This window comes from Salvelinus alpinus, chromosome 23 (assembly GCF_045679555.1).
Source record: "Salvelinus alpinus chromosome 23, SLU_Salpinus.1, whole genome shotgun sequence".
NCBI classification, from domain to species: domain Eukaryota; kingdom Metazoa; phylum Chordata; class Actinopteri; order Salmoniformes; family Salmonidae; genus Salvelinus; species Salvelinus alpinus.
Window position 1 is genome coordinate 20653972 of NC_092108.1, and position 25011 is coordinate 20678982.

A 25011-nucleotide genomic window follows, 5' to 3' on the forward strand; every position below is an offset into this window, starting at 1 on the left:
TGGGGGGCGTGCTTGGTCCTCCTTTTCCTGTAGTCCACAATCATGTCCTTTGTCTTGATCACGTTGAATGAGAGGTTGTTGTCCTGGCACCACACGGCCAGGTCTCTGACCTCCTCCCTATAGGCTGTCTCGTCGTTGTCGGTGAGGGGGGCCCCCGTGTTGAGGATCAGCATGGTGTTGATGTGAGCCATGGCCAGCCTTTTCGAGGCACTTCATGGCTACAGACGTGAGTACTACGGGTCGGTAGTCATTTAAGCTTTTTGTGCGTATGGAACATTACTGTGATCTTTTATTTCATCTCATGAAACATGGAACCAACACTTGACGTGTTGCGTTTATATTCTTGTTCAGTATACTATGAACATTCTCTACAAAAAAAGAAAAAAGAAACACAAAAAAATTCACTAAATAGCAAAAGTTAGAGCTCTGAAGATGTCGGCCTTCTCCGTCAGTGCCATCTTTTGTACGCGCTACTACACTGCTGCACCCACGCTCTAGTACTAAAAGTGGGTCCTAGCAGTGGCTGCTATACTTTGATGTAGCTCTAGTCTAGCAAGCTACTTTGCACATTTCAACTCTCTGAGACTTCAAAAACACTGACTAGGGAGCAGTGATTCCTCCAGGGGACAAGAGTGTGTGTCATATCTCTCTTCTTCTGAAAGCTAGAAACATCATTTAAACAACATCCCCATCCCCTGCAGCGGTTGGTTCCCAAATCCAGCAACAGTGTAGTGCACTCACCGTGATGTGAACCCTGGGCATATACTGCAGGGATTATCATGTTTTATCTAGACTCTGTTTCTAGATGCTGTAGCAACACTTGGATTTCCTATGCAGGGATGGCTGCTTGGGGTTTTTGTGGCTCTTTGCATAAATCCACAAAATCTCTCCTCGAGTGTGATTACACAGTTGGCATACAGTACAAGGTAAAGCACCAATCTGCTTAGGGGACTCAGAGGATGGAAGCACTGGATGAGACAGTACTATAGTAGTACAATATATTTTGTTAAGACTTGATGAAAGATGATATACGGTGTCTTTTAGAAAGTAGTCATACACCTTGACTTATTCCACATTTTGTTGTGTTACAGCCTGGATAACATGTATTTGTTTTCTCACTCATCCCCACACAATACCCCATAATGACAAAGTGAAAGAAAGTCTAATTTATAGAAAATTAAATTCAGAAATATCTGTCACCAAACCTGTCACCATCCCTATGGTGAAGCATGGTGGTGGCAGCATCATGCTGTGGGAATGTTTTCAGCAAATTAACAGCACAAAATGGATGTGTAATGTAGTTTCTCTCTAATTGTTGAAGAACATGCATGTCAGCTGATAATGTATGAGGTAGGTCTGATCTCCAATGCTCAGTGACTATAGGCGGGTTGGTTGTTTAGCAACAAAACCGACTTTTGTGCAACTATGGGGCAAAACAGACAGGGTTGGCTTAGATTGTTGACAACATGTAAAGCTATATTTCATCTCCATTAATAAATTCGCACAATACAAATATATTGTTACAGTTGTTGGTTAACTAGCTAGTGAATTTTAGCCATATTAGCATGGACATGAAATCAGTCAAAAACACCTCAAAACAAGACATAGTATCAAGAACAAGATGAAAGGAGCTGAAAGGAGCCACTTACGATTCCCCACATGGTAGTTTCTTGTGATTCTTGCTAGCAACCTGGCCATCCAGAATCACAACGCGCTGACTTCTGCCCCATGGAAGCACTCACATGGTTTTCGTGATGTTGTCAGCTAACCCATCTATATGAGCCTCATTATCTAGGCCTCTCCTCTAGCAAGGAAACAAGCATGAATTAGACCCCATATTTGGCATTCACTTACTGTACTTGGATAGTTTAATGACTTTAGCATCTTCAAGCCCTCTCCCCCCTTTAGAGAGTTGAGCCCTCTTGAATTAGTGAGCAAGTGTGCATAGCCAAGGCGACGACAGGCTCTCCACGTTTCAACTGAGCCGTCTTCATTCGCAGGGCAACTTAATTTTGCTTTTTTCCCCTTCCAATTTCTATTTCATTTTCCTGGGGAATAGAAACACTGACAAGACATTTCACTGAAATATTTAGCGAGGCGTGAAACTCAAATTACATTTCTGTAAGATGTAGTATGTGGATGGCATCTGTTTTCAGCGGTGGAATAAGCTCATTTGGTGTAATATGGTCTTAGTTTGCGGCTTGACGGTTTTTGTTCGGGATATTAAAGGCTGTCCTGCTTCTCTTCCACAGAGCTTAGCCATGCAGCCGGTTTAAAATGCCCTGCAAACTGATGTGATGAAGGGTGTATATAGTCTCTTGGCCTAGAATAGTGAGGCAGAGCAGTGCCTGAAATAGTCTCAGCTAAACTCTCCAAGGTGCCGTCGACCTTGATTTGAAATACCACTATGTGTGTGTGTAAGCAGCAGCAGACAGTCGCTTAATACTGACAAACCACCTCCAGGTTATGTAGAGACAGGTTACTCACAGACACAGACAAGTGGAGAGGTTGGGCCAACATAATCAAAACCCGGCGGACAGCGGAGGGGAAGACTAAATTTGAAAAATGTCAGTGTCAAGGCGATGGTTAGGTGTCTGGGGGACTGGGGGAGGACGATGACAGACAGAGAGAGAGGCCAGACATACCAAAAGAGCCTGTAGATCTGTCCTCCATCGTCCACACCTCACTCACACTCCATCTCTCCATCTCTCCCACTCTTTCTCCATCTCTTTCCAACTCTCTCCCCCTCCGCCTTTCTTTCTTTCTTTCTTTCTTTCTTTCTTTCTTTCTTTCTTTCTTTCTTTACATTTAAGTCATTTAGCTGACGCTCTTATCCAGAGCGTTTCTTTCTTTCTTTCTTTCTTTCTTTCTTTCTTTCTTTCTTTCTTTCTTTCTTTCTTTCTTTCTTTCTTTCTTTCTTTCTTTCTTTCTTTCTTTCTTTCTTTCTTTCTTTCTTCCCTTCTTTCTTTCTTTCTTTCTTTCTTTCTTTCTTTCTTTCTTCCCTCCCTCCCTCCCTCCCTCCCTCCCTCCCTCCCTCCTTCTCATCCATCCATCAACCATGGGGGGCTTATGGGATTGTGGGCGTGCGTTGGACCGAGATGATCCCTCTCAATAGCAGCCTTTCATGCTGTTTGTCAACAGTCAACAGTGCCCATGGGAACAGAGGTGTGCAGTGCTCAGAAATCAAGGAGGATCAAGGCACTCTTCATGATATTAAAATGCCTTTATTACAGTGGCGTGTTGTTCAATAGAACAGATTCTAAAAAGCCGCTGACGTGTTTCGGCGTCATAGCCTTTGTCAGGGAGACAGTGATGAAGGATGATGCTCAAATTGTCTCCTCAGACATTTGATATTAATATCCCATAAATATGTATTTTCCCACATACTGTACCCCTCCCTCCCTACACACACACATGCATGCAGACACGCACGCACACACACACACACACCTCTTAAACCTCTCTCTCTCTCTCTCTCTCTCTCTCTCTCTCTCTCTCTCTCTCTCTCTCTCTCTCTCTCTCTCTCTCTCTCTCTCTCTCTCTCTCTCTCTCTCTCTCTCTCTCTCTCTCTCTCTCTCTCTCTCTCTCTCTCTCTGTGCAGGTCAGGACCGCACTGAGACGGGGCTGATTAAGCGTTTCCGTGGTGATGGTGTGCGCTACAAGGCCAAGCTGATCGGGACTGATGAGGTGACAGCGGCACGCGGGGACAAGCTGTGCCAAGACTCCATGATGAAGCTCAAGGTATGTCTGAGGAGAGGGCGGTGGTATTCAGGTGTAGAAGAAGAAGTGAATTTAGCCATCTCTATTGATGCGTCTTTGCAGGAGCCAGATGTAGTTACAACTCCATCTACAGAAGAGAGAATATGGATGGTTTTATTATGTCTCTTCAACCATGCTGGAGACATAGTAGCATTACCGTACAGCCAGCAGGCAAAGCCATTTCCTGCTCTGATCTTCTCATATCAGATGTAGTTGCTCCACATGTCCAATAACACAACAAGCAGGAGTTTTGTAGATCCATGCTGTGACATTTGAACAGTGACCTGCCTATGACTCCCATATCCAGCAGTCACTGCCAGTTACAGTCAATGTTCTCAGGTCAATACAGGCATTATATTATATAGACAGGCAAAAGAGGGGGATACAGGGATGAAATATAGGAGGGGGATGGAGGGATGGAATAGAGGAGGGCGATGGAGTGATGAAATAGAGGAGGGGGATGGAGGGATGAAATAGAGGAGGGGGATGGAGGGATGAAATAGAGGAGGGGGATGGAGGGATGAAATAGAAGAGGACGATGGAGGGATGAAATATAGGAGGGGATGGAGGGATGGAATAGAGGAGGGGGATGGAGGGATGAAATAGAAGAGGACGATGGAGGGATGAAATATAGGAGGGGATGGAGGGATGGAATAGAGGAGGGGGATGGAGGGATGAAATAGAGGAGGGCGATCGAGGGATGGAATAGAGGAGGGGGATGGAGGGATGAAATAGAGAAGGAGGATGGAGGGAGGAAATAGAGGGGGCGATGAAGGGATGAAATAGAGGAGGGCGATGGAGTGATGAAATAGAGGAGGGGGATGGAGGGATGAAATAAAGGAGGGGGATGGAGGAATGAAATAGAGGAGGGAGATGGAGGGATGGAATAGAGGAGGGGGATGGAGGGAGGAAATAGAGGAGGGGGATGGAGGGATGAAATAGAGGAGGGCGATCGAGGGATGGAATAGAGGAGGGGGATGGAGGGATGAAATAGAGGAGGAGGATGGAGGGAGGAAATAGAGGGGGCGATGGAGGGATGAAATAGAGGAGGGCGATGGAGGGATGACATAGAGGAGGGGGATGGAGGGATGAAATAGAGGGCGATCGAGGGATGGAATAGAGGAGGGGAAGGGAGGGATGAAATATAGGAGGGCGATGGAGGGATGGAATAGAGGGGGATGGAGGGATGAAATATGGGAGGGGAAGGGGGCTCTATTGAGCTGCCTCTCTAAGCTTTAGGACTTAATCCACCAAATGGAGAAGCCGATTGTGGATTGACGACAGCCATAGACACCTCTCTCCTCTATTCAGCCGATCGCTCTTTGTTTCCCACTCTAGAGAACAAACAGAGGGTGAAAGGGAGGGAGTTTGATGGTTGATGGTTTCCAGGTTTATGTATTAATTGATCAAGCTCAGATCTGGAGAGGGAGATATAGTGTACTGGTTGTGTATGGGGTCGCTCGCTCAACCCTCCTCAACGTGACTGGGGTTCCAGGGTTGTCAGACGTGTTCAGCATTCACAATGACGTTCTGTCTTCTTTTCTCTTTTCACACAGCTTATTTACATGAAAGACATGTCAGGCTTGCGTTAGTGAGGGAGGGTCGTGCCTCCATTTGAGTCTGAGAAACATGCTGGAAATGTTCATTGTTTTTGTGGAAAGAAAAAGGAGCTGAGATCAATGGGAAAATCTACTTTAAAGGCTCCGTGGTTCTTCAGGCAGCAAGACGTGACAGAAGTGTCCCGGCGAGGTGAAGGTTAGGCTGCTGTCGGTCAGCAGAATACATTCAGTCAGAGAAACTTCAAGTCGCTACATGGTAGTTTGGCAGCTTGTGTCACAAGGTGCAGGCAGCAGAACCCTACTTAATAAATCAGCCTCTTAAAAGCTCAACAATAAAAGACTCAGTGGTGAAAAAGAGAAACTGTGTTGAGAGAATGAAAGTTCAAAAAGAGCAACATTGAAGAGCCTTCTGTCGTATTGCACCTCATATAACAGCTGTCACCCTCTTCCTTCCCTCTCCTCCTCCTCCCCGTCATACTTACCTGAGTCGTGAGTCGATGGCACGCTGCTGTCTTTCACGCTGAGAGTATTTCCCTTCATCTCCCTGTGTCTCTTCCTCTCCTCCAGGGGATGGCTACGTCGGCGCGCTCCAAAGGAGAGCACAAGCAGAGAGTCTTCCTCACCATCTCCTTCGGAGGGATCAAGATTTACGACGAGAGATCAGGGGTGAGTGAGTGATGAGGCTCCACAGTGCAGCTGCGCAGCCAGGTCTAGCCCCAGCTGCTGTGAACCTTATAGGACATCCAGAGGGCAGAGGCTAATACAAGTTTAATCACCGTCATGTAGAAGAAAAGCAGCCATCTTGTGTGCCTACCTGGCATATGGTGCAGTTGACATGACAGGGAATACAACAGAAGCAGTCTAGGCGTGCTGTATGGTGGCTAATGTCTGATGATAAAGACCTGTCTACTGTAATGACAGTGTGTATATGAGGGATGTGATGTTGTCCCCTTCCCCCTCCTCCCCTCCATGCTATGAGACAATCTGCCTCCCCCCTCCATTTCATTCCCTCCCACCTTCCTCCCTCAGGGCCCAGAGGCCTGCTGTTCCATTGCAGGATGATAGAGGGGTCCCCCCCACCCCCCAACCCCCCCAACCCACCATCCTGAGGCTGCTCATCACCGCTATCCGCTAGGTTAATTAGCCCACAGTTCCAACTCTAATCATCATCACTGCTAACTGCTAGTCTAACTGCCCCATAGCTCCACCTCAACTGTCATTAAAGGGGGGAAAATATAATTAATTACTCAATACTGTTACTGTATAGACCCGCTCCTCATCGTTTGATATTTGATGACTTCCCTTTTTATTTTGTTGGATAGTGGTGCCACCTGTCAATTGCCGCCAGCCCTGTCATTTATCAACAACAGCTATATAATAGCCCTCATTGCCCCATAGAGTGTGTGTGTGTGTGTGTGTGTGTGTGTGTGTGTGTGTGTGTGTGTGTGTGTGTGTGTGTGTGTGTGTGTGTGTGTGTGTGTGTGTGTGTGTGTGTGTGTGTGTGTGTGTGCGTGTGTGCGTGTGCGTGTGCACATGTGTACGCGTGCATGTGTGTGTGCGCGTGTGTATATGTGTATGTCCTATCCCTAACCCTCATCACCGCTGGCGTCTCTGTCATTTTGTTTGTGAATCATTGTTCCCCCAATGCTCTTTCATTTTATATACAGATTACCCCAACACCACTTCATTTCCCCAACAATCATTATGGTAAAATATGGGGCTTATTCAGCAGGATGCAGCGTTGCAGAACATTCACATAGAAATGTGTAATGTAGCAATGTACTGTCATCTAGACTATAGAACAGTGTCAGCTCTAGTATGATTTAATTCTCTGTTCTTATCATTACACTCCACTGAAGAAGCCCTAGGTCATTTCTTAGTAGCTCCTCCCTATTGCTCGAAACTTATCAATGCTATTAGTGGAGCAGCAGGTGGGAGTAGATGAGTGACAGCCCAACTACTGTGTGTCTCCATGCACATTCCTGAATACATACTACCGGTCAAAAGTTTTAGAACACCTATTCATTCAAGGGTTTTTCTTTATTTTTACTATTTTCTCCAAAAGGACAAATTTCCACCAGTCTAATGTCCATTGCTCGTGTTTCTTGGCCCAAGCAAGTCTCTTCTTATTATTGGTGTCCTTTAGTAGTGGTTTCTTTGCAGCAATTCGACCATGAAGGCCTGATTCACGCAGTCTCCTCTGAACAGTTGATGTTGAGATGTGTCTGTTACTTGAACTCTGTGATGCATATATTTGGGCTGCAATTTCTGAGGCTGGTAACTAATGAACTTCTCTGCAGCAGAGGTAACTCTGGGTCTTCCTTTCCTGTGGTGGTCCTCATGAGAGCCAGTTTAATCATAGCGCTTAATGGTTTTTGCGACTGCACAAACTTTCAACGTTTTTGACATTTTCCAGATTGACTGACCTTCATGTCTTAAAGTAATGATGGACTGTTGTTTCTCTTTGCTTATTTGAGCTGTTCTTGCCATAATATGGACTTGGTCTTTTACCAAATAGGGCTATCTTCTGTATACCAACCCTACCTTGTCAAAACACAACTGATTGGCTCAAATGCATTAAGAAGGAAAATAATTCCGCAAATTAACTTTTAACAAGGCACACCTGTTAATTGAAATGCATTCCAGGTGACTACCTCATGAAGCTGGTTGAGAGAATGCCAAGAGTGTGCAAAGCTGTCAAGGCAAAGGGTGGCTACTTTGAAGAATCTCAAATCTAAAATATATTTGTTTAACACTTTTTTGGTTACTACATGATTCCATATGTGTTTTTTTTATAGTTTTGATGTCTTCACTATTATTCTACAATATAGAAAATATTGAAAATAAAGAAAAACCCTTGAATGAGTAGGTATTGTAAAACTTTTGACCGGTAGAGTGTGTGTTAGTGTTAGTTGTACTTGTGACCTGGCTGTTCAGCGCTGCCCTGCGGGTGTACCATGCTCTGTTGACAATGCATATTTTGGCATATTGCGCAATACACAACAACAACTTCCCCCCAGGCTAGAAAGATCTTCAAAATAAGTGAAAATGGGTTGTGTGTGTGGAGTCTGATCTGCACACACACACACACACACACATCCTGATCTGCTGTTATCCATGCAGTAAATGTGCTGTGTCTGCTATTCCAACTGTGAGAGTTGGAAATGAGGAAAGAAAGGGAACAATGGTAAATGTGTCAGTCATCCCTGTCAACAGTAAGACAAAGAGAGAATAGCCCATTTCCATCTGCCTTCCTTTCTTCCCTGCTGCGGTGTATCTGGAGCACCGCATTGCCATAGTATTAGAATTAGCAAAGAGCTGTAGCCTACTTACCCTGAACTCCCAGTTCACTCCCTCATTTTGGAACAAATAATTCTTTCAAGAATTGATGAAATTCATAGAAATGCATTGAGTAGAGCCAAGAGTTCTCTTAGGCAGGTCACATGGGTCTAACTAAACTATAAAATCAGGACCTTGGCCCTATAGTATCCAACATGTGTCTCCAAACCCCCTCCATTTAGTTTTGGTTCATTTCCTGCTTCGGATCTGCCACTTCCTTCTGTTTCAAAGATCTCCTACATTACTTCGTACCCAAAATGTATGTCATTTCCTCCGTGTGTGTTTTCAGGTTCTGCTGCATCACCACTCAGTGCATGAGATCTCCTATATCGCCAAGGATACCCGGGACCACCGGGCCTTTGGCTACGTCTGTGGGAAGGAGGGACACCACAGGTTTGTGGCCATCAAGTCTGGCCAGTCGGTGAGTAATGGACCTGAGTTCATTACCTACTGTCACGTTCATAATAAGGACGGGACCAAGGCGCAGCTTGTGTTGAGTTCCACATCTTTTAATAAAGTAAAATTTCCAAACAAAACAATAAACCAACAACGAAACGTAACATAAGTGGTGCAACTAGCACATACACAAAACATTATCCCACAAACACAGGTGGGAAAAATGGCTACCTAAATATGATCCCCAATTAGATGCAACGATTACCAGCTGCCTCTAATTGGGAACCATACAAAACACCAACATAGAAATATAGAACTAGAACACCCCCTAGTCACGCCCTGACCTACTACACCATAGAGAACCAAGGGCTCTCTATGGTCAGAGCGTGACAGTACCCCCCCCCCCCAAAGGTGCGGACTCCAGCCTCAAAACCTGAAACCAAATGGGGAGGATAGGGGGGGTGACTAGTGTCGGTGGCGGCTCCGGTGCAGGTCGTAGCCCCCGCCCAGACCCCGGATCCAGCCATGGCGCTTGACACCTTCCCTTGTTGTAGGGACTCAACTCAAGTACCAGGAATGAGGTGTCCAGTGGTATTAGTTAGGAATAACATTACAGCCCAAGTCAACACATTTAGCATACAATACTAACAGGGACTGACCATAGAACAATTCTGGCAAATGCCAAAGCCAAAAAGAGTTGACCTGCCAGTCCATCTGCAAATCTGTGGGTCAAAAACACCAGAAATATGCAATAAATATGCAATAAAACTGAATGTTATCAAAAACAAAACAGCTGATTAAGAAACTGTTAAAAACACTTACAAACAATGAAATATGTACGTGTTTACAGGAGCTCTCTGCTTAGGCTGCTACTAGGGTGCCGTGTGACCAGTGTAACAAATGTGATCTTTGCTCTCTCCTGCGTTGTGTAATAAAGGAAAAGCCAGCCAATGGTCCCAGTTGATAATATATACAGTATATAAATAGATAGCACATTAGATTTGCAGGGCTCAGTGCTCTTGAAGGCTGTAGATAACAACAACTCTGTATTAGCAGGGCACTAATATGATTCGTGTACGGTTCGTTCAGTCAATATCCGACCTTAAACAACTAAGACGGATAGTCATTTAGACTGCATGAATAAATTATTCTTATGTCACATGTCAGTTGGTAACCAGTTTATAATAGCAATAAGGCTTTGTGGTACAAGTTTGTGGTATATTCTGCTTCACGTAGTGCTCTCTCTCTCTCTCGCTCTTTCTCCCTCTCTCGCTTTCTCTCTCTTTCTCTCTCTATCCCTCCCTTCTTACCCCCCTCTCTCTCTCCCTCCCCTACCCTCTCTCTCTCTTTCTCTCTCCCTCCCTACTTCCCTCCCAGGCGGAGCCACTGATCATTGACCTGCGTGACCTCTTCACGCTCATCTACGACATCAAGCAGCGAGAGGAGATGGAGAAGAAGTCCCAGAAGGACAAGCAGTGTGAGCAGGCCATCTACCAGGTAAACAACAACAACACAACTGTTACCATAGCAGTTATGCATCACAATAACACGTAGATTTGAGTGTACCCGTGAGTGTAGTCTACCAGGGAAATTGCTGTGGACAAAACTGTCCAGGCTTTGTCTGTTCTAGTGATTCTAATTCTATGACCAGAGAACACTTCCTGTTCTTTCACTGTTCAATAGAGCTCTCTTCAACCTTCAACCACTCCACTGTGAGATCCCACTGCATGCACTATAAATGAGGATTATTCATAGAAACAACTGAATGTGAATGCTTTCAGCTTTGGCTGTGTATGCAGACTGCAATACAAATGATTTTAGAGTACTTGCTATACTATACATATGTGTTCTACTGAAACAGGACTCCATGCAGCAGAAGAGTCCCGTCAATGTAAAAGGCCCAATGTAATGTATACCTGTGTCGACAAAGGAAGGAATTATTATGTAGGAAATATTACTGAACTGTACAGTAACTTAGACAAAAGTGTATATTCCCCCTGAGCCTAGCAATTCATTTTTGTCCTCTCTAATGGACATTCGTATTTGCTCTGTATTTCTAAGGGCATACATGCCACTGTGTGAGGTCCTGTTGTCACTTTGAGAGGACATCCTGTCTATGACATCATACATGCCACTGTGTGAGGTCCTGTTGTCACTTTGAGAGGACATCCTGTATATGACATCATACATGCCACTGTGTGAGGTCCTGTTGTCGCTCTGAGAGGACATCCTGTCTATGACATCATACATGCCACTGTGTGAGGTCCTGTTGTCACTTTGAGAGGACATCCTGTATATGACATCATACATGCCACTGTGTGAGGTCCTGTTGTCGCTCTGAGAGGACATCCTGTCTATGACATCATACATGCCACTGTGTGAGGTCCTGTTGTCACTTTGAGAGGACATCCTGTATATGACATCATACATGCCACTGTGTGAGGTCCTGTTGTCGCTCTGAGAGGACATCCTGTATATGACATCATACATGCCACTGTGTGAGGTCCTGTTGTCACTTTGAGAGGACATCCTGTATATGACATCATACATGCCACTGTGTGAGGTCCTGTTGTCACTTTGAGAGGACATCCTGTATATGACATCATACATGCCACTGTGTGAGGTCCTGTTGTCGCTCTGAGAGGACATCCTGTATATGACATCATACATGCCACTGTGTGAGGTCCTGTTGTCACTTTGAGAGGACATGACATCATACGTGTGTCGGTGTCACCTTGATATTCCTTCTGGTTCTTCAAAATGAAAAATGACACAATTAGTTTGATATTCAGATTGTTTCTAATAGGTAAATATCTCAGGAATAGTTTTCAAAGCAGTGTAATATATTTATTCTATGTCAAATAAGAGCTAAATAAGAGCTTGTTAATAAATGTTCTCTGTAGTCGACATCAGGATGCGCTAACTATGTTTTTTACCTCCTGTCCTCATTTACTGTAATGTTAAATGTATCATATTACTATCAACCATTTACTGTAATGTTAAATGTATCATATTACTATCAACTATTTACTGTAATGTTAAATGTATCATATTACTATCAACCATTTACTGTAATGTTAAATGTATCATATTACTATCAACCATTTACTGTAATGTTAAATGTATCATATTACTATCAACTATTTACTGTAATGTTAAATGTATCATATTACTATCAACCATTTACTGTAATGTTAAATGTATCATATTACTGTAATGTTAAATGTATCATATTACTATCAACTATTTACTGTAATGTTAAATGTATCATATTACTATCAACCATTTACTGTAATGTTAAATGTATCATATTACATCAACCATTTACTGTAATGTTAAATGTGTCATATTACATCAACCATTTACTGTAATGTTAAATGTATCATATTACTATCAACTATTTACTGTAATGTTAAATGTATCATATTACTGTAATGTTAAATGTATCATATTACTATCAACTATTTACTGTAATGTTAAATGTATCATATTACTATCAACCATTTACTGTAATGTTAAATGTATCATATTACATCAACCATTTACTGTAATGTTAAATGTATCATATTACTATCAACCATTTACTGTAATGTTAAATGTGTCATATTACATCAACCATTTACTGTAATGTTAAATGTATCATATTACTATCAACTATTTACTGTAATGTTAAATGTATCATATTACTATCAACCATTTACTGTAATGTTAAATGTATCATATTACTATCAACTATTTACTGTAATGTTAAATGTATCATATTACTATCAACTATTTACTGTAATGTTAAATGTATCATATTACTATCAACCATTTACTGTAATGTTAAATGTATCATATTACTATCAACCATTTACTGTAATGTTAAATGTATCATATTACTATCAACCATTTACTGTAATGTTAAATGTATCATATTACATCAACCATTTACTGTAATGTTAAATGTATCATATTACTATCAACCATTTACTGTAATGTTAAATGTATCATATTACTATCAACCATTTACTGTAATGTTAAATGTATCATATTACTATCAACTATTTACTGTAATGTTAAATGTATCATATTACTATCAACCATTTACTGTAATGTTAAATGTATCATATTACTATCAACCATTTACTGTAATGTTAAATGTATCATATTACTATCAACTATTTACTGTAATGTTAAATGTATCATATTACTATCAACCATTTACTGTAATGTTAAATGTATCATATTACTATCAACCATTTACTGTAATGTTAAATGTATCATATTACTATCAACCATTTACTGTAATGTTAAATGTATCATATTACTATCAACCATTTACTGTAATGTTAAATGTATCATATTACTATCAACCATTTACTGTAATGTTAAATGTATCATATTACTATCAACCATTTACTGTAATGTTAAATGTATCTTATTACTATCAACCGAGTCCTAATTGACACATACAAAAATAAATAAATAAAAATATTTGTGCACTTTTGTTTCTTTCTAACATGTTTTGTTTCCTCCCCAAAACTGGGTCTCAGGAGGATAAAAATAGATGAAGCGTCTCTCACTTCTGAGTTCCTAATAGGATAGGCCTTTTTTCCCCCAAGCCAATGGCTGATGTCCTTGCATGCTCTTGGTCTGTTGTTCTTGCTCTGTTATTCTCCCTGTTATTCTCCCTGTTATTCTATATGTTATTCTCTCTGTTATTCTCTCTGTTATTCTCGCTGTTATTCTCCCTGTTATTCTCTCTGTTATTCTCTCTGTTATTCTATCTGTTCTTCTCTCTGATATTCTCTCTGTTATTGTCTCTGTTATTCCATTTCTTGTTCTATCTGTTATTCTCTCTGTTATCCTCTCTGTTATTCCCTCTGTTATTCTCTCTGTTATTCTCTCTGTTATAATATCTGTTCTTCTCTCTGTTATTCTCTCTGTTCTTCTCTCTGTTATTCTGTCTGTTATTCTCTCTGTTCTTCTCTCTGTTATTCTCTGTTATTCTCTCTGTTATTCTCCCTGTTATTCTCTCTGTTCTTCTCACTGTTATTCCCTCTGTTATTCTCTCTGTTATTCTCTTGTTCTTCTCACTGTTCTTCTCTCTGTTATTCCCTGTTATTCTCTCTGTTATTCTCCCTGTTATTTTCTCTGTTATTCCCTCTGTTATTCTCTTTGTTATTCTCTTTGTTATTCTCTCTGTTATTCTCTCTGCTATCCTCTCTGTTATTCTCTCTGTTATTCTCTTTGTTATTCTCTCTGTTATTCTCTCTGTTCTTCTCTCTGTTATTCTCTCGGTTATTGTCTCTGTTCTTCTCTCTGTTATTCTCTCTGTTCTTCTCTCTGTTATTCCCTCTGTTATTCTTTCTGTTATTCCCTGTTATTCTCTCTGTTCTTCTCTCTGTTCTTCTCTTGTTATTCTCTCAGTTCTTCTCTCTGTTCTTCTCTCTGTTATTCCCTGTTATTCTCTCTGTTATTCTCTCTGTTCTTCTCTTGTTATTCCCTTTGTTATTCTCTCTGTTATTCTCTCTGTTATTCTTTCTGTTATTCTCTCTGTTATCCTCTCTGTTATTCCCTCTGTTATTGTCTCTGTTATTCCATTTCTTGTTCTATCTGTTATTCTCCCTGTTATCCTCTCTGCTATTCCCTCTGTTATTCTCTCCGTTATTCTCTCTGTTCTTCTCTCTGTTATTCCCTGTTATTCTCTCTGTTCTTCTCTTTGTTCTTCTCTTGTTATTCTCTCAGTTATTCTCTCTGTTCTTCTCTCTGTTATTCCCTGTTATTCTCTCTGTTATTCTCTCTGTTCTTCTCTTGTTATTCCCTTTGTTATTCTCTCTGTTATTCTCTCTGTTATTCTCTCTGTTATTCTCTCTGTTATCCTCTCTGTTATTCCCTCTGTTATTGTCTCTGTTATTCCATTTCTTGTTCTATCTGTTATTCTCCCTGTTATCCTCTCTGTTATTCCCTCTGTTATTCTCTCTGTTATTCTCTCTGTTCTTCTCTCTGTTCTTCTCTCTGTTATTCCCTGTTATTCTCTCTGTTATTCTCTCTGTTATTCTATCTGTTATTATATCTGTTCTTCTCTCTGTTATTGTCTCTGTTATTCCATTTCTTGTTCTATCTGTTATTCTCTCTGTTATCCTCTCTGTTATTCTCTCTGTTATTGTCTCTGTTATTCCATTTCTTGTTCTATCTGTTATTCTCTCTGTTATTTTCTGTTATTCTCCCTGTTATTCTATGTTATTCTCCCTGTTATCCTCTCTGTTATTCTCTCTGTTATTCTCTGTTATTCTCTCTGTTATCCTCTCTGTTACTCTCTCTGTTATTCTCCCTGTTATCCTCTCTGTTCTCTCTGTTATCCTCTCTGTTATCCTCTCTGTTATTCTCTCTGTTATCCTCTCTGTTATTCTTTCTATTATCCTCTCTGTTATTCTCCCTCTTATCCTCTCTGTTATCCTCTCTGTTATCCTCTCTGTTATTCTATGTGTTATTCTCTCTGTTATTCTCTCTGTTATCCTCTCTGTTATCCTCTCTGTTATCCTCTCTGTCCTCTCTGTTATCCTCTCTGTTATCCTCTCTGTTCTTCTCTCTGTTCTTCTCTCTGTTCTTCTCTCTGTTATTCCCTGTTATTCTCTCTGTTCTTCTCTCTGTTCTTCTCTTGTTATTCTCTCAGTTCTTCTCTCTGTTCTTCTCTCTGTTATTCCCTGTTATTCTCTCTGTTATTCTCTCTGTTCTTCTCTTGTTATTCCCTTTGTTATTCTCTCTGTTCTTCTCTTGTTATTCCCTCTGTTATTGTCTCTGTTATTCCATTTCTTGTTCTATCTGTTATTCTCCCTGTTATCCTCTCTGTTATTCCCTCTGTTATTCTCTCTGTTATTCTCTCTTTTCTTCTCTCTGTTATTCCCTGTTATTCTCTCTGTTCTTCTCTCTGTTCTTCTCTTGTTATTCTCTCAGTTATTCTCTCTGTTCTTCTCTCTGTTATTCCCTGTTATTCTCTCTGTTATTCTCTCTGTTCTTCTCTTGTTATTCCCTTTGTTATTCTCTCTGTTATTCTCCCTGTTATTCTCTCTGTTATTCTCTCTGTTATCCTCTCTGTTATTCCCTCTGTTATTGTCTCTGTTATTCCATTTCTTGTTCTATCTGTTATTCTCCCTGTTATCCTCTCTGTTATTCCCTCTGTTATTCTCTCTGTTATTCTCTCTGTTCTTCTCTCTGTTCTTCTCTCTGTTATTCCCTGTTATTCTCTCTGTTATTCTCTCTGTTATTCTATCTGTTATTCTATCTGTTCTTCTCTCTGTTATTGTCTCTGTTATTCCATTTCTTGTTCTATCTGTTATTCTCTCTGTTATCCTCTCTGTTATTCTCTCTGTTATTGTCTCTGTTATTCCATTTCTTGTTCTATCTGTTATTCTCTCTGTTATTTTCTGTTATTCTCCCTGTGATTCTATGTTATTCTCCCTGTTATCCTCTCTGTTATTCTCTCTGTTATTCTCTGTTATTCTCTCTGTTATCCTCTCTGTTACTCTCTCTGTTATTCTCCCTGTTATCCTCTCTGTTCTCTCTGTTATCCTCTCTGTTATCCTCTCTGTTATTCTCTCTGTTATCCTCTCTGTTATTCTTTCTAGTTATCCTCTCTGTTATCCTCTCTGTTATTCTATGTGTTATTCTCTCTGTTATTCTCTCTGTTATCCTCTCTGTTATCCTCTCTGTTATCCTCTCTGTCCTCTCTGTTATCCTCTCTGTTATCCTCTCTGTTCTTCTCTCTGTTCTTCTCTCTGTTCTTCTCTCTGTCCTCTCTGTTATTCTCTCTGTTATTCATTTCTTGTTCTATCTGGTATCCTCTCTGTTCTTCTCTCTGTTCTTCTCTCTAGTCTTCTCTCTGTTCTTCTCTCTGTTCTTCTCACTGTTATCCTCTGTTATTCTCTCTGTTATTCTCTCTGTTCTTCTCGCTGTTCTTCTCTCTGTTATTCTCTCTGTTATTTTCTCTGTTATCCTCTCTGTTATCCTCTCTGTTATTATCTCTGTTATCCTCTCTGTTATTCTCTCTGTTATCCTCTCTGTTATTCTCCCTGTTATCCTCTCTGTTCTCTCTGTTCTCTCTGTTATCCTCTCTGTTATCCTCTCTGTTATTCTCTCTGTTATCCTCTCTGTTATTCTCTCTATTATCCTCTCTGTTATTCTCCCTCTTATCCTCTCTGTTATCCTCTCTGTTATCCTCTCTGTTATTCTATCTGTTATTCTCTCTGTTATCCTCTCTGTTATCCTCTCTGTTATTCTATCTGTTATTCTCTCTGTTATTCTCTCTGTTATCCTCTCTGTCCTCTCTGTTATTCTCTCTGTTATCCTCTCTGTCCTCTCTGTTATCCTCTCTGTTATCCTCTCTGTTATCCTCTCTGTTATTCTATCTGTTATTCTCTCTGTTATCCTCTCTGTCCTCTCTGTTATCCTCTCTGTCCTCTTTGTTATTCTCTCTGTTATCCTCTCTGTTATCTTCTCTGTTATTCTATCTGTTATTCTCTCTGTTATCCTCTCTGTCCTCTCTGTTATCCTCTCTGTCCTCTCTGTTATTCTCTCTGTTATCCTCTCTGTTATCTTCTCTGTTATCCTCTCTGTTATTCTATCTGTTATTCTCTCTGTTATTCTCTCTGTTATCCTCTCTGTCCTCTCTGTTATTCTCTCTGTTATCCTCTCTGTCCTCTCTGTTATCCTCTCTGTTATCCTCTCTGTTATCCTCTCTGTTGTCCTCTCTGTTATCCTCTCTGTTATTCTCTCTGTTATCCTCTCTGTCCTCTCTGTTATTCTCTCTGTTATCCTCTCTGTTATCCTCTCTGTTATCTTCTCTGTTATTCTCTCTGTTATTCTCTCTATTATCCTCTCTGTCCTCTCTGTTATTCTCTCTGTTATTCTCTCTGTTATCCTCTCTGTTATCCTCTCTGTTATCTTCTCTGTTATTCTCTCTGTTATTCTCTCTATTATCCTCTCTGTCCTCTCTGTTATTCTCCCTGTTATTCTCTCTGTTATCCTCTCTGTTATCTTCTCTGTTATTCTCTCTGTTATTCTCTCTGTTATTCTCTCTGTTATCCTCTCTGTTATCCTCTCTGTTATCTTCTCTGTTATTCTCTCTGTTATTCTCTCTATTATCCTCTCTGTCCTCTCTGTTATTCTCTCTGTTATTCTCTCTGTTATCCTCTCTGTTATCTTCTCTGTTATTCTCTCTGTTATTCTCTCTATTATCCTCTCTGTCCTCTCTGTTATTCTCTCTGTTATCCTCTCTGTTATCTTCTCTGTTATTCTCTCTGTTATTCTCTCTGTTATTCTCTCTGTTATTCTCTCTGTTATCCTCTCTGTTATCTTCTCTGTTATTCTCTCTGTTATTCTCTCTGTTATCCTCTCTGTTATTCTATCTGTTATTCTCTCTGTTATCCTCTCTGTCCTCTCTGTTATTCTCTCTGTTATCCTCTCTATTATTCCATTTGCCTCTGTATGTTCTTGCTCTGTTCTTCTCTTTATCCATCGTCTACTTGTTATGTAAAATGTTCCTTCTCTTCAACGATCACACAGACCATTCTGGAGGATGAGGTGGATGATCCAGTTTACCAGGTAGGTCGCCACACAACACCTACACAGCCAATCAGAACTAGCGATGGAACCCCATGTAACGTTTACACTCTAGCTTCTACAGACACAATTGTTTTCACGTGATTAATTCTATAGAATTAAAAAACACTTAATCCTTAATTAATGTAAATATCTGCCGCTGATCTGCTTTAATGAATGATTCATGATACCCAAACCATCTCAATAATACGCAGTAGACCAACCATCATAGTAGACGGTTTTGTTCAACCATTTGACTCTCCCATTGCCAGTGCAGTGTTGTAAAACCATATATTTTCAGTTGATCTGTGTATATGTACTGATTTTCTTCTAAAGACCTATCTGACCCTGACTGGTTGTTCTCCCCTCTTGCTTTTGGCTGAAACTGGAACATGATACTCTACTCTGTTGCTCACACTGAATACAGACAACACTAACCCTTACTCTGAATGCTTATGTTCAGTGGTTATGCCCCACCCCCTTCAAAACATGTCTAATGTTTGCCCCTTTAGGTTTTACTACTGTATGCCTGAAAAAAACATTTAATTTGCAATTCTGTAGTAGCATTGGCTGTTTTGTTTTGAATACAAGAGTCCAATGACCATTGGGCAGAATCCTGACTTGAGATCTGGGCGTGTAACCGATTCAGACTTTCGTGTAAATCAACTAAGTTACAAGCGTGGATCTCAAATCAGTATTAGGCCCTCTGTGTCTCGGTGGTAGTGGAGATGGAGATCAGAACTCTTAGACCTCTACAGTACCTGTTACCACTGCCTGACCAATTACTGTACTCTCTTATCTTCTCTCTCTTTCTTTCCCTGTTTTTCTCTCAATTTTTTCTCTCTCTCTGTCCCTCAATCTTTCTCTCAATCTCTTTCTTTCTCTCTCTCTTCCCCCATCTATCCCGTCGTCCTCCATCCCTTTTGGCCCCACCCACTTCCTTTGTTGTAGTACATTGTGTTTGAGGCTGGACATGAGCCCCTCCGTGGCCACCAATCAGAGGAGAGCGTTTACCAGGTACAATACCAAGCCCCGCCCCTGACCTTTTGTAGAGTAGTCAACCCAGAGCTTTGTGTTACAATAGAATATGTATGTTTGTTAGAGAGCAGAGCAGAGCAGTACACTCTGGATATTATTCTTTTTAAATAGTATACTCACAACGTTCCTAATTTAAATGATGAATAACATCTCAAATCCACAGTTCAGTGAAGTGCAGTCAAGGCCAGTTATTTTGTCAGACCAATTCATCAAGGCTTCTCTAGAGTCTATGTGGGATCCCTGCAGACATCCAGAGGTTTGACCTTCCCGTTTAGTTCAAGGAACCAAGAGCAGCTTCTATGAACCTAGAATGTGATTTAATCTTCCCCCCCTCCTCCCTCCTCTCCTCCCTCCACCACTTCCCTTCTCCTCCCTTCACCTCCCTCCTCCTCTCTTCTCCTCCCCCTTCTTCCTCCCTCCACCTCCAACTCTTCCTCCTCCCTCTATCTCCCTCCCCTACTCCTCTACTCCCTCCATCACCTCCCTCCTCTCTTTAACTCACCCCTCCTCCTTCACCTCCCCCTCCTTCCTCCCGCCTCCTCCCTTCTCCCCAAATCCTCCTCCTGCATCTACCTCCCGCCTCCCTCCTCCTCTCTTCTCCTCCCCCTCCTTCCTCCCTCCTCCTCCAACTCTTCCTCCTCTCCTCCCCCATCACCTCCCTCCTCCTCTCTTTACCTCGCCCCTCCTCCCTCCATCTCCCCCTCCTTCCTCCCTCCCTCCTCCTTAAACTCCTCCTCCTCCTTCCATCTCCCTCCCCTCCTCCCTTCTTTCTCCCCCCTACTCCTTCATCCTTCCTCCTCTCCTCCTCCTCCCTCCTCCTCTCCCTCACCTCTCTGAGGATGTAAGATGCATAGAGATTAATCACTTGCCATGCCATTTGATTTCTGAATGAAACAAGATCAATAGACAAGAAGAAATTGCAGCCCAATGCCAAGTTAGCCAGTCGAAAGAGAGAAAGGGAGGCCATATTGTTGAATACGGTTAATATATTAATGTGAGCAAAATGAAGAAAAGAGAGGACAGGACAGGGCAGGACACGATCCTGCGTTGTCAGTTTCCATAGATTTAAACCTCTGGTTGAACATTGTATAAATGGAGAAAACCAGCTGTGTGATCTTAATGTCCAAACAGAGAAGTAGCATGCACAATCTGACAGTACTGCTTACAATCAATATGAATTTAAGCAGAATTGATTCGAGAGCGGTACAACTGTCGAATTGTATTTGCATAGCATTGCTTTTAGACCAGACCACAATATCACCATGTGTAGACCAGAGAGACATTCTGAAATGATGACAGAACAGTAGCTTTGAGACACTGCAGTAGAAAGGATTATTTTTTAAATAAATGCGTTTTTTTTCGTTCTCAGCCTTGGTAAATGGTGTTGCTCACTGTATTGTTTTATTTTGACTGGACCTCCAACTCAGGTCCCTACCGCTACCAGTCACCAGAAGGGAGAAGGGATCTATGACGTCCCAAAACGCCATTTTATGACTGTAGGTGTTTTGTTTTTGTTTTTTTGTTCGTCCACACCCCCCACTGGCAAACCTCTCTGTCTCTCTCAATGGAAAACCTCCCCTCTTCTTTAGTTTCCATTGATGAACCCCTGTCTGTGTGACCACTGTTATACACAGTATACATCCACAAACTGGTCATCGACTGGTTATCATCAGTGTGTGTCTAGGTCATGGTTGCCTGCCTGTGCACTAACTATCTGATATAGATTTTTCTGGCCGAGGAATGATATATAGAAATAGAATGTACTGCTCTGGAATGATCAACCGTTGGGTCTTAGTCAACTCTAGAGGTATGATGATAAAATGATATTCAGGACTCATGCATAACCTTCCACAACAGATTCATGATTTGTCCCTCAAGCTTGGATGTTGCACCAGCTACAGATGGAGTCTTTGCTTCAAATCCTCCACACAATTTAAAATATGACTAGGAGGACTACTAGACATCAAAAAGGCGTAATGTCTTAGAGACAGAAGGTTTTGTGTCATTTTCAGTCTCAGTTGAATAGTGGGTTGTTCCATCTTCCTGGGAGGTGAATATGAGAGGTTTGCTGGTGGAGTTGTTGTTTGTTTGGTGGAGCTGCATGCAGACAGACAGAGGGGTCTCCTAGGTTACCACCCCACTCATAAAAACACCGTACCTGTATGCAGAGCAAATATATATTGTTTTACAGCAGATTCATTTCTGACCACCAAAAATAGACAGGTCATGGATTAACTGTTAGTTTTTATGAGTTTCCACCATATCAGATGCACTAGTCGTTCTTCTTTATTTAAAGCTGGAATCTTTAATGGGGAAACTTCCACGTCCGTTTGTGATATTACAACAACAGAGAAGTTAGTGTAAACAACCAACACTGTTTTCCCTCTCTGACATCATTGCACGTGCAATAGAAGAGCACAATATGTATCAACAAATGTTGTACCATGTACTCAAAGCTCCTCAGCTGGGCAACAAACGGCAACAAAGTGGAGCCGGCTTTATATACGGCAGGATTCCATCTTTAAGCCCATTGGTCAAGACGTACATGGAAACAGAAGAATGTGTGCTTACTTTTTCTCTTCGCATTCTTCCTGTGCACATCAACTATCTATGGTAGCTACACTGTCCCCCTGCTATCTCTCCCCAACACACATCATGCTAGCTGGTGTTGTATCAGTAGCTGCCTCCATATCTCTAAGAGTTACTGCTTGTCTGTTCATTCAGTTGGAGCTCTACTGAGAGCCTAGATGCCCAGCCTGACATGTTCAAGTTCAACTTTATCTGTTGAAAGAACACGATTCACAAGTAAACTTGAACTTGAACGTGTGTGTCACTCTGCCTGCCAGTCTGCCGGAGGGGAAGGCCTATAGAACACATGCAGGAGCCTAAGAACACATGCACAAACACACATAGCCACCCTACCCTGTTATAGATCAGTAGAATGTGTTATTACGATAAAGCAGATCTGGCTTTTGTTTTGTTGTGAAATGTCACTGTTCTCTTTCTCTGACCCTTTATCCCTGCACAGAACATCAACCACTTTGATCTGTTCGGAGACATGTCCACTCCCCCCTCGGTGAGTAACTGACCTTCCCATTCAAAATCATTTTGTATTAAGAATGATTTGTTGTGAGAGTAATACAGATGCTTTTCACTACAGGATGGCTCAAGTAAATAGATTGCAGGACCTCTATTCTAAGTAAATAGATTGCAGGACCTCTATTCTAAGTAAATAGATTGCAGGACCTCTATTCTAAGTAAATAAATTGCAGGACCTCTATTCTAAGTAAATAAATTGCAGGACCTCTATTCTAAGTAAATAAATTGCAGGACCTCTATTCTAAGTAAATAGATTGCATGACCTCTATTCTAAGTAAATAAATTGCAGGACCTCTATTCTAAGTAAATAGATTGCAGGACTTCTATTCTAAGTAAATAAATTGCAGGACCTCTATTCTAAGTAAATAAATTGCAGGACCTCTATTCTAAGTAAATAGATTGCAGGACTTCTATTCTAAGTAAATAGATTGCAGGACCTCTATTCTAAGTAAATAGATTGCAGGACCTTTACTCTAAGTAAATAGATTGCAGGACTTCTATTCTAAGTAAATAAATTGCAGGACCTCTATTCTAAGTAAATAAATTACAGGACCTCTATTCTAAGTAAATAGTCACAATGATCCCAGTGAAATAATACAGTAGGTGCCTGGTTTAGACTTGTGTGTGGATGATTTGCCTTCAGATGCCCCCGTCCCCGGCCAACACTTTGGACCCCAGCAGGAGCCACCACCAGCACCAACACCAACACCCCCCAGAGTTGTTCACCGGCCCCTTCAGCCCCACCTCTGTCCCCTCAGGGTACATGACCATGGGGCCAGTCCAGGCAGCCCAGTGGGCCCAGCAGGGATCCTTCTCTGGCCAGGCCCAGACCCTGGCCTTTGGGGTGCAGGGGCCCCTCCAGGTGACCCAGGTCCTCCCGGGAGGCCAGCCCGTCATCTGGAGCCAGGCCAACATCTTCCCTGCCACCCAGCAGCAGTGGGCTGCCATGGCTGCCTACATGCCCGCCCAGGCCGTGGGCGTGGGGGGTCACCACCTCCCCATGATGGTGCCCATCACCACCGTGTGCCCTGGCCCCCAGGGCCTACACGGCGACCTCTCCTCCACCCCCTCCTCGGCCATCACCAGCCCCCAGCACCAGGCGATGGACCCCGCCCTGCTCCAGCAGCTCCAGCAGCAGCACAGTCTCAGTGGGGATTCTGACGCGGGAGAAGGCCCCTCTTCGCTGGGCCTTGTCATGTTGGGCAGCAGGTGTGGAACACCTGGGCCGATGAGTCCCACTTCAATGGGTCTGGGTGCTGTGGGCAGGTGTGAGACGCCTGTTAGCTTTGTCATGATGGCGAGGTGTGAGACGCCCGGCCCTGGTCCAGTGAACGTGCCTCCTGACACCCTGGTCTGTAGCCAGCTGTGCCTGGGGTCACCGGCTGTGATGTCACCATTGGCCTTGACCCAGGAAGAGGAAGGCAGCTGTAGTGACCTTGACCTCTCTCGGATGACCTTGAGTCCTGGCACGTCCACCTCACCCTCCACTGACTCAGGTAAGCTCTCCCTACTGCCAGTCTCTGCTACATTCATACTAGACTAGATAGATAGTTACAGCACAAGTAAGTTAACCAACCCAAACCTTAACCTAACCCTAGCCCTACCCTATTTGATAACGTTCAATGCTTTATGTGAAAAAGGTACACCCAACAACCAAAACTCCTATACCTCCCACTCTGCAGCGTCCACCCCAGCCTCCCAACCTGGACCGTCCTCAGACTCCGCCTCGTCCCAGACCAGTGACCCCCCCACAGACCACTCTCCCATCCAAACACAGGCCACCCCCCCCAGCACCAGGGAGGATGACTCGGTGAGTCTCGAATAAGCTGGTCATGATGATATAATGATCTATCAAATAGTTGGTGGATAGTTGTCTTAATGGTTGAAGTTATTGAATTAACTTGTATCTGTGGATTATACTCGTGTGGTATTGACCATGCTCTCTCTCTCTCTCTCTCTCTCTCTCTCTCTCTCTCTCTCTCTCTCTCTCTCTCTCTCTCTCTCTCTCTCTCTCTCTCTCTCTCTCTCTCTCTCTCTCTCTCTCTCTCTCTCTCTCTCTCTCTCTCTCTCTCTCTCTCTCTCTCTCTCTCTCTCTCTCTCTCTCTCTCTCTCTCTCTCTCTCTCTCTCTCTCTCTCTCTCTCTCTCTCTCTCTCTCTCTCTCTCTCTCTCTCTCTCTCTCTCTCTCTCTCTCTCTCTCTCTCTCTATATATATATATATATATATATATGTGTGTGTGT

The 25011-nt window shown here is 42.3% G+C and overlaps 1 protein-coding gene across 4 annotated transcripts in view; it reads left to right on the forward strand.

Moving 5' to 3' along the window:
• LOC139550527 (disabled homolog 1-like) overlaps positions 1 to 25011 on the forward strand; it is a 67556-nt gene that overhangs the window by 39290 nt on the left and 3255 nt on the right. For 2 of the 4 annotated variants that reach the window (XM_071361469.1, XM_071361468.1), the window contains exons 3-12: positions 3602 to 3741; positions 5886 to 5984; positions 8947 to 9078; positions 10431 to 10550; positions 18600 to 18638; positions 19587 to 19652; positions 21101 to 21169; positions 22702 to 22749; positions 23416 to 24268; positions 24455 to 24582. In XM_071361469.1, the coding sequence (XP_071217570.1) occupies positions 3602 to 3741; positions 5886 to 5984; positions 8947 to 9078; positions 10431 to 10550; positions 18600 to 18638; positions 19587 to 19652; positions 21101 to 21169; positions 22702 to 22749; positions 23416 to 24268; positions 24455 to 24582 (1694 nt within the window). Of the gene's footprint in view, positions 1 to 3601; positions 3742 to 5885; positions 5985 to 8946; positions 9079 to 10430; positions 10551 to 13389; positions 18639 to 19586; positions 19655 to 21100; positions 21170 to 22701; positions 22750 to 23415; positions 24269 to 24454; positions 24583 to 25011 lie in introns of those variants that run through there. The other 2 variants (XM_071361470.1, XR_011670064.1) reach the window with 2 other exon arrangements.